This window comes from Tamandua tetradactyla, chromosome 1 (genome assembly GCF_023851605.1).
Source record: "Tamandua tetradactyla isolate mTamTet1 chromosome 1, mTamTet1.pri, whole genome shotgun sequence".
In the NCBI taxonomy this organism is placed as follows: Eukaryota; Metazoa; Chordata; class Mammalia; order Pilosa; family Myrmecophagidae; genus Tamandua; species Tamandua tetradactyla.
In genome coordinates, this window is record NC_135327.1 from 43,054,454 (window position 1) to 43,063,199 (window position 8,746).

Genomic DNA, 8,746 nt, shown 5'->3' on the forward strand with positions numbered 1-8,746 from the left:
TGTCGCGTGGCAGTGCGCATGGTGGCACCTTCTTTCTCTCCTGGGTTCCTTTGACTTCTGGCTTCTTCCCTTGGCTTCACCCTGTGGCCTCCATAAGGCCCCAGGAACAGGATCGAGGCCCATCCTGATGCAGTGGGGCCACACTTTTCACTAAAATAACCTCATCAACACACCCTGTTTGCCATGGGCTCACACTGCAGGAATGGATAGAGATTAAGAACTTGTTTTTCTGGGGTACATAATGCCATCTGCCACATCAGGGTCTTGTCAGACCTGATGTCTGTGGAGACAAGAGATGTGGCAGGAATGGAGAGCTATGAATCTTGGACCCCAAGTTTTGGACTCAGCCCAGAAACAACCTGGGAGACCTTTGGCCTTTATGAGGCTAACACCGAGCCACGATAAAACGTCTCTGAGTTGCTTGTGGCCTCTCAAAGCTAGAGCTCTGCTCCTCACAACTCTTGCCTTTGCCCGTGATGGTGCCTAGTGGCGGTTAGGTGGGCTTTGGGCCCCTCTGGATGCCGGGCAGATTGAGTACCCACTCCTCAGCCTTGTTCAGAACATGCGGGCATCCATTTGTCATCTTTCTTCACACCTTATTCCTGGGTACCACTTAGAGTTATATGCTGACAGCGCTGATCCAGTTACAAACACCCATCGCCTCCCAGGGGTCTCAGCCTGCTGCAAGCAGTTCCCATAAGCCTATAACCAGAAATCCCCAGGGGACAGCTGCAGGGTGTGAGGAGAGGGGCTTCATCTTTCCCCAGGGGGTGGTGCTGTCCTTGGCATTGCCCTGTTCACTCAGGCCTTTGGTCCCTATTCTTGCTTTGAATGGAGCAGCCCACCTCAAGGAGGGCCACAGGGGTACTGGCTCAGCACAGTTTGGGTTCCAGCATCGCCTTCTTGAAGAGGATGAGTTGGAGCAGAGGGCCTTGACCTCACCTGTGGGCACCTCCATCTGTGAGGTGGGGGTATTGTTTTCTCTCCCTCCCTCCATGTCTTTGGAGTCTGGCCCTTCCCTGGGCACAGCTCCCCAGTCATACAGTCCCATACCCCTCCCTGGGCAAAGCCAAATGCCTCCCTTTCCCTCTCCCTCTCCCTCTCCCTCCTGCAGGAGGAATCAGAAAAGCAGCTCAGCCTGACGGAGGCACAGACCAAAGAGGCCCTGAGCGCTCTGCTCCCGGAGCTCTCCACCACATACCACCAGGTAGAGGGGCCCTTCCCACCAGACTAAACAGGGCAGGCTGCCCCTTCCTTCAGGCCCACCTGCCCGGCATGGCCTCACCGGGCCCCACCCTGCATGTCTTGTTGCAGAATTACATCGACTGGCTGCAGGAACTCAAAGAGAAAGGCTCCACACTGCTGAGGCAGCAACCAGCCAACAAAGACCCCTCTGAGGTAAAGCAGGGTGTCAGGCCCCGTGCACAAGTGGCTTCCTTGCTGGTCTCCCCTTGAGGCACACCCCTGGGAAGGGAGTGTGTTTTTTAGCATCCGTGAGAAAACGTGTGCCTTGGCTAACCCCACACTATGCTTCACCCTCAGGACTTGGCCCCCAGGCTGAGGGAGGCAGAGGAGGCCCAGGGCACGTTGCAGGCAGAGTGTGACCAGTACCGCACTATCCTGGCAGAGACGGTGAGCAGGGGTACTGCCAGGGCTGCCCCACAGGGCAGGGGCAGCTGGCTTGGCCGGAATGCCTCCGGCCTGTGAGAAGGAATCCTGGGCTCTACGCTGGCTTACCACTTTTGGAGCTCAGAGATGATGTTGGGGACAAAGGCTTGCCGTGGCCTTTGTTGCTCCTGAGCTGAGGAGAGGGTTGAGGTGAAGATTTGGGGCTGGCCTCCGAATGGAAAGGAGACCCTTGTTACAACCAGGATGGATTGGGTGGACCTGGAAAGGAAAAGGTGAACATTTGGCTTGCTGCTGGAGAGAGCCCCTTTCCAGACTATGTCCAGCCCTCCCTGGCTTTCCACCCAGCTCTGTCCTGGGCTGCAGATGAGACCGGCACTGGTGGCAAGCCCAGTGGTTAGAGTCCTCATGGCTCCTTTCCTCCCCATTTGTGGCCATGCAACTAGCATCTGCACACAGCCCCACAGTCTCCATTCCCAGGACCACAGCCCACTTCCCCTCTGCTGGGTAGCACAGACTTCATCAAATTCTGAGCATTAGCAGCTGCCAGCCATGGGAGGCTGAGAGGCCATGGGGAGAGGGAGGGGAGCCGAGAAGAAAGGGCCTCTGAGGATGGGCCTGTGCCATCCCCTGGGTGCCCTGCCTCAGTGGCCCTGCCCACCCCACCGCTAGGAGGGCATGCTCAGAGACCTGCAGAAGAGTGTGGAAGAGGAGGAGCAGGTGTGGAAGGCCAAAGTGGGCGCTGCAGAGGAGGAGCTGCAAAAGGTAACAGGGTGGTGCCCAAGCCCTTGGCCCCTGAGCTCACTACCCCCGCCCTGGGGATTGTGGTCCCACCCTCCAGAGAACTGAAATGTAGCTTACCAGGTCAAATTCTGTAAAGCTCCAGGGGAAGTTGACTCTTCCCAGGTGCTTGTGAGACACAAATCATGGCTGGTGTTTTTTGGGGATGCTATGTAACGTGTGATTGCAGAACAGTAGCTGAGCTGTCTCTCAAAGAGCCCCTTCCAAGCAGCCACCCAGGGAGGGCCACTGCCGGCTGGGTGGTCTGGGAGATAGGGCTGCAGGAAGAAGGGAAGGAAGCTGCAGAACAGCCTGCATGGGGGTGCGGGGACAGTTTGGAAGTCACCTCCAAGGCATTGATGGATTCTCTTGCTTTGAAGTCACACATCACAGTGAAACATCTTGAAGAGGTCATAGAGAAGCTGAGAGGAGAGCTTGAGAGTTCGGATCAGGTACATGCAGACCTTCTCCTCTGCTCGCAGACCTGCATTCTCTTGTCCCATGAGTCCCCGAAAGATGGCACAATCGCAGAGCCCATTTCAGGCTTGTAAGAGGCTGTTATTATCAAGTCAGGCGAGCTCACCAGCCCTGCTTTCCCCTCAGGAGAGGCTTTACAGCAGCAGGGTAGCCTGCCCAGTGGAGCCTCTCAACCCATGGCTCAGAGTCCACAGTCGGCCTCGGCCTTGGAAAAGGATGTCCCATGGGCTGCTTTGCCAGCACATCTAAAATGTTCTCCCCACAATCATCTGAGGTTTGAGGACATGTCGGGGATAGTGGTAATGTGGGGGGGGGGGGGTATTCTAATCAGGGTGGGCTTTCTCCCTGGGCAGTTTCTTGTTGGTCTCAAACGTGCCCAGTAGCTGACCAGCCAAGAAGGTCTCCTCAGAGCCAGGCCCTACTGCCCGTGGCTGGTGGCCCCTGCTGGCTGACCACAGGCAATTGAAACGTGTGCATGTGTGTCAAGGTGAGGGAGCATACCTCGCACTTAGAGGCTGAGCTGGAGAAGCACATGGCGGCGGCCAGCGCTGAGTGCCAGAGCTACGCCAAAGAGGTGGCAGGGGTGAGTACACCACCCAGGAGGCCCTGCCCAGTGTGTCTCAGGCCCCCACAGCATTGCTCCTGCCCATCCTTGCAGGCACCCGGGCCCTGAGCTTGTCATGGGCCAGGACCTAGCTGTGCATACCAAGAAGCACTTCCTAGTCACCCCCATTTCTGGTGGGGAAAGGGTTTAAGTTTCTGATAGCTTTTTCTTGTTGTTTAAAAAGCACAAATTTGAAGCCCCCAATTCTGGTTTAATACCAAACTTCTTGCCTTTTTTTGCAAGAGGCAGTCTGTAGACTTTTGTGAAGTCTAAGGTGAGGCATGCAGTGAATGCCATCCATCCTGTCTTCAAAACAGGAGCCATGGAGGCCGTCCTGCTAGCCCTAGTGCCATTTCTCAAGTGTTTTGAGTAAATGGAGGTGTTGGAATTTATATTTACATAAATTATGTTTACATAAATAAAAAGCTTTTCCTCTTTCCTTTCTCCCTAAGTTGAGGCAGCTTTTATTGGAATCTCAGTCTCAACTGGACGCAGCCAAGACTGAAGCTCAGAAACAAAGGGATGAGCTTGCCCTGGTACATGAACTTGGTGTCACCTGGGAGGCCTGTGAGGTGTGGGGGGTTGTGTGTGTGTAACTTGCAGTCATGTTTTTACACTGGTTCAAGGGAACACAGCTCCGTGGGAGTATGTGTGGCATCTGGGCAGCCTTGGGACTGGGAGGCTTAAATGGCATCTCCTTGCAAGTTTCTCAGAAACTCCAGGCCAGGCCGGGCTTGTGGCCACTAGAACCCAGGGGGATACGCTCAATTTCCATTCTCTCTGACAGCAAGGTCCCTGGTTGAGGCAGTGTGAGCTCAGGCCAGTTCATTGGAACCACAGGTGGCCCAAGTTCTCCCCTCTGTGTGGCTAGAGCACTGACCCCGAGGCTTAGCTTCTAGGGAAAGGTCGAGGGAGACAGCAGAGGGCAGGCAGTGGGGCCTCACTGGTCCCATACCAGCCACCCAGGAGACCCACAGATGGTTTCTGTTTGCCTCAGTCTTTAAAGAATTACAACTGTCTACCTTTGGTTTTCTGATCCCTTGGGACTGCCATTCCTGCCCTCCTTTCAGGAGAGGCTTTACAGTAGCAGGAAAGTCTGCCCAGCAGAGCCTCTGTCTGACCTGTGGATCTGGCCTTCAAGGTCGTCCCATGGGCTTCCCTGCTCTAGACTCACGCTCCAGCTCCCCAGGAATCTATGGTTCATTTGAGCCTGACCTGGTACCACTGCTCTGTGCCCGGCTACACCAGGGTGCAGTGCTGTCCAGCCACACCTTCCTCCTGCAGCTGAGAGCAACTCAGCCAAGCCAGGTGCTCTAAGCTGGCTCTGGGCAGTGGGCCCCAGGGGCAGAGAAAACTTCTTGGGAATTTCTCATGTACATTCATGTGCATTTGGCTTTCACCTTGGGGGCTACTGGAGGGAAGGATGCATGGGGGTACTGTCCCATGGAGCAGGGCCTCTTGGAATGAAGCCTCAGACCTGCCCACATCCCCTGGACAGGAGGCCAAGGGCATGCAGCCCAGTGCCTTATCTGGGTCTCTCATTTAGGAGCTAGAGGGGCTGGAGCCCACCAGCATATTGTGGCTGCCACTTCTACTTCAGGCTCTCTTGTCTGGGGGTGAAGCCAAGCACCACTTCCCACCTCCAGTGTGGAGCTCAGAGGCAGGGAGGGGTCTTGTTAGGTAAGGATACCATTTCATAGTCAGAACCCTAAAAGAGCCAGACAGTTGACTGGATTCTGGAAAAAAGGAACACCAGGGCGCAGGCAGGGCTGTGGGACATCTTGCTGCACTGCTAAGGTTCTTGGCTCAGATGAGCTGTGGCCCTCAGGTGGTTTCTTGCCTCCAAGGACTATACGGGGTGGGGACTCAACCCAGGTTCCTGGTACTGGGTCAGGGCGGTGTATGCACAGCGGTGGTGGTGTGTGTGGTGTGTGTTTGCACAAACCCCTCCCTGTTTCAGGTCAGGCAGCAGTTGAGTGAGATGAAGAGCCACGTAGAGGATGGTGATGTAGCTGGGTCCCTGGCTACCCCCCCAGAGGCCCCCCCAGCCGAGCAAGACCCCACAGAGGTTAGGGCGGTGAGCGAGTCCCCAGATGTCTGTCACTAACCACCCACCCGGGGCTGGTGTGGGGGGTGCTGGGGCCTCCGTTCTCCCTGAACATGGCCACCGGCTGCTTTGAGCTCCCACTACCTGCTTTGCTCAGATGCCCAGAAGAGGGGTCACTCTGTTCCCAGAAAGCTGTAGAGCAAAGGAAAGGGCAGGGGGAGTGGAGCGGCCCTGGAACCTAACACCAGAGGAGAGTGGGAGGGAGGCAGAGAGGTAGGTGTACCTCCCAGGGCTGCCCTCAGGGCCAGGGAATTCCACCGTGAGCAGTTGTCTCTGCTCCAAAGACACTGCAGGGATGTCTACCTCATTTGGGCCCTGGCTGGGGTGTTATGAGGTCACTTCCTCTCCAAAGTGTTGACCCCAGTAACTGCTCCAGATCTGTCACCAAGAGGTGGGGCTATGGCTGTCAGAAGGGGCTGGCTTGGGGTTCCAGGGCTCTCTTCTTACTGAGAGTCTTGCTAAAGGTGCCTGAGGCCAGTGGAAGCCCCACCCTACTCCCACCCCCGCCCGCAGCCCCCAGCATGTCTCTTTGAGCTCACCAGCTTCGGTGCCTGAGGGGCTTCTACCTTCAGAGCAGCTGAAAGGAAGGGGGTGTGGGCTAAGGTACCATCTCCCCACTCAGCCACTGTGGGTGGGTGGATGAGGCAGAGGGAGGCCAGAGCACCTGGAAGGCAGGGCCCTGAGGTCTCGGCCTGCCTGGGAACCCTGAGCTCCCAAGGGGGTCCTCACCATGTTCCCAAAGGATATTTGTGGGTGTTTGCACACAGCTTAAGACACAGCTGGAGCACACAGAAGCCATCCTGGAGAATGAGCAGACGCAGCGACAGAAGCTAACAGCCGAGTTTGAGGAGGTCAGCCCTCCCTCCCAGTGACCTTAGCACCCATCAGCTTTGGGGTCCCCTCCCCTGAGTTTCCTGGGAGGGTGTGGCACTCTAGGGGAGCCCAAGAATCTGTGGTGGTACCCAGTCCTTGTGACCCCAGGTGCGGGTGGGAAGTGCTGAGTGGTCAATCCCCAGCCTCCAGTTTGAGTCTCCCCTGTGGGGCCTGGGCAGGTCTGACACCTTAGCTAGAGAAGGTGTCTTGGTTGCTCACCCTTCCTTTCTCTGACAAGGCTCAGAACTCAGCATGCCGCTTACAAGAAGAGCTAGAGAAACTCCGCACAGCTGCTCCCCTGGGATCTTCAGAATCAGAGGAGGCCACACAACTGAAGGTAGACAGCTGGGGCTGGCATGGGGATGGGAGATGACATGCTCCAGGGCTCTGGTCCTCTCATCCCTCCACACTCACCACCTGCTGTCACCACTCCAACCTGGAGTGGGTGGGGGGCAGGGGGATGTGGACAGTGGCTAAACCTGCAGTGTCAAATAAAATTTACACTGTGGTCCTTGAGTCCCAGTAGCCCCATTTCTAGTACTTCAGGCCCCTCCCCTCCTCCTGAAAAGCCCTCTGGCATAGTGTTGACACTGACCAGACACAGATGTGCACACGGAGTGCAGGGCTTCTTCCTACCTGCCACTGCCTGTCCCAGATGGCCAGGGGCACACATGTGCACACACATACATACAGGTGTGAAGGCTGATCCCCTCTGATCCACAGGAGAGACTGGAGAAAGAGAAGAAGTTGACAAGTGATCTGGGCCGTGCTGCCACCAAACTGCAGGAGCTTTTAAAGACAACCCAGGAGCAGCTGACAAAGGAGAAAGACACAGTGAAGAAGCTGCAGGAACAGCTGGACAAAGCAGTGAGTGCTGCCTATGGCAGGGCTGTCAGCCTCCCAGTGGGAGGGGCCTGCAACCAAAATCAGAGCACCTGAAAACATGGTGCTGCTGGTCCCACGCCTGTGTGGCTGCCAGGAGAGAGATGGGTGTACCAGGACGTAGGGGACATTGGGGCATGTGGCTGCTGCATATAGCATCCCTCCTTGCATGGTTCTTCCTCTTGGGGAGCAAGCTCTGACCCTTGTTGCTTGGGGGAATATCTTCTCATCCAGACCCAAGGCCCTTCTCTGAAGCCTTGGCTTTTTCCTCCAGCCCCAGGCGTGGTCAGCTCTGTTTACCCAAACATACTGCTAGCAACTCCAGAGTTCTTTGCAGTGACTGGAATGGGTGGGTTCATTAAATCAGGGAGAGGACTAGAGGTCCCCAGGATCTCGGGAAGGTGTGGTGTCATCAGGGTCACCAGCCTGGTTACCAGGGTTCTGACTGGGCCCCCCTTGGTTTGCAGGTGGATGGTAGCAGCTCAAAGGAGGGTACCTCTGTCTGAGTCTCCTCTGTGGAGAAAGAAGTTACTGTTCAACTTACCAAAATGCCTTACACATTCCTTTCAAATCAACCAACCAACCAACACAGCGTTATCCAGGCCCAACTTCTGGTAGCTCCGAGAGAGAAGCCATTAAAGACGAGTCTCTTAGAACCACAGAAATAAATCTTCCAGACCCCCAGTTTGTAAAAGAACCTTTGTACCATTTGATAACATTCCCCAAGACCAGCCCTGGACGGTCGCCAAGCAGACGCCAAAGCCCTTATCCACCTTTGTGAACAGAGCCCAGGCCACATGCCGGGAGGCCGGGACAGGCTCTGGATTTGTCAATCAATGCAATAGGTGGAGTGGGGGTTATCTCCAGGGGGTGGGGTGGGAGCTGGGCAGGCAGTGGCGAGCCCTGTGCCTATGGAGAAGACTGGAGGGCTGTGGCCCAGCCCAGCAAGCAGCAGCCTATCTCCCTGGAAGAAGTTGCCACCCAGAACCTATGTGTGACCTCCTGGATTTAATGCCATTAAAACGAACGTTATGGCCCGGCACTGCGTCTCATCTGGTCTTGTGGTGGGGCCAGGGAAGAGGACCGCAGAGGCTGGTGCCTGAAAGAGCAAGCCTTGTCTTTGGTTTCTTTGAAGTTGGGGGACCCAGCTTTTCTCTAGCGTGGGGTCATTTGCTGCTTCCAGGGTCCCTGTGGAGCCCCTGACCCCATCAGCAGGAACGGGGCTTGGTAATGCCTGGTGGCCAGGTGAGCTGTCTGACCACAGTCCATGCCTTGAGGATCTGAGGGTGCTTAGGGCAATTGGCAGCCTTGGGTGCTGCGTGTACAAGGGTCTCTGCAAGGGACAGCCCCTGCTGAGCCTCTGCAAGCAGACCAGGCTGGGAGCATGATTTGGCAGA

The 8,746-nt window shown here is 56.1% G+C and overlaps 1 protein-coding gene across 6 annotated transcripts in view; it reads left to right on the plus strand.

The window, feature by feature from the left end:
* Positions 1 to 8,391, plus strand: part of RRBP1 (ribosome binding protein 1) — a 73,969-nt gene extending 65,578 nt beyond the window's left edge. Inside the window, exons 13-24 of one of the 6 annotated variants that reach the window (XM_077115000.1) lie at positions 1,115 to 1,207; positions 1,315 to 1,398; positions 1,543 to 1,632; positions 2,299 to 2,391; positions 2,787 to 2,858; positions 3,371 to 3,466; positions 3,940 to 4,023; positions 5,448 to 5,564; positions 6,362 to 6,445; positions 6,706 to 6,804; positions 7,191 to 7,334; positions 7,817 to 8,391. In XM_077115000.1, the coding sequence (XP_076971115.1) occupies positions 1,115 to 1,207; positions 1,315 to 1,398; positions 1,543 to 1,632; positions 2,299 to 2,391; positions 2,787 to 2,858; positions 3,371 to 3,466; positions 3,940 to 4,023; positions 5,448 to 5,564; positions 6,362 to 6,445; positions 6,706 to 6,804; positions 7,191 to 7,334; positions 7,817 to 7,855 (1,095 nt within the window). In that variant the 3' untranslated portion in view covers positions 7,856 to 8,391. The remainder of the gene's footprint in view (positions 1 to 1,114; positions 1,208 to 1,314; positions 1,399 to 1,542; positions 1,633 to 2,298; positions 2,392 to 2,786; positions 2,859 to 3,370; positions 3,467 to 3,939; positions 4,024 to 5,447; positions 5,565 to 6,361; positions 6,446 to 6,705; positions 6,805 to 7,190; positions 7,335 to 7,816) is intronic. The other 5 variants (XM_077115007.1, XM_077115015.1, XM_077115022.1 and 2 more) reach the window with 5 other exon arrangements.
* The last annotated feature ends 355 nt before the right edge of the window (positions 8,392 to 8,746 follow it).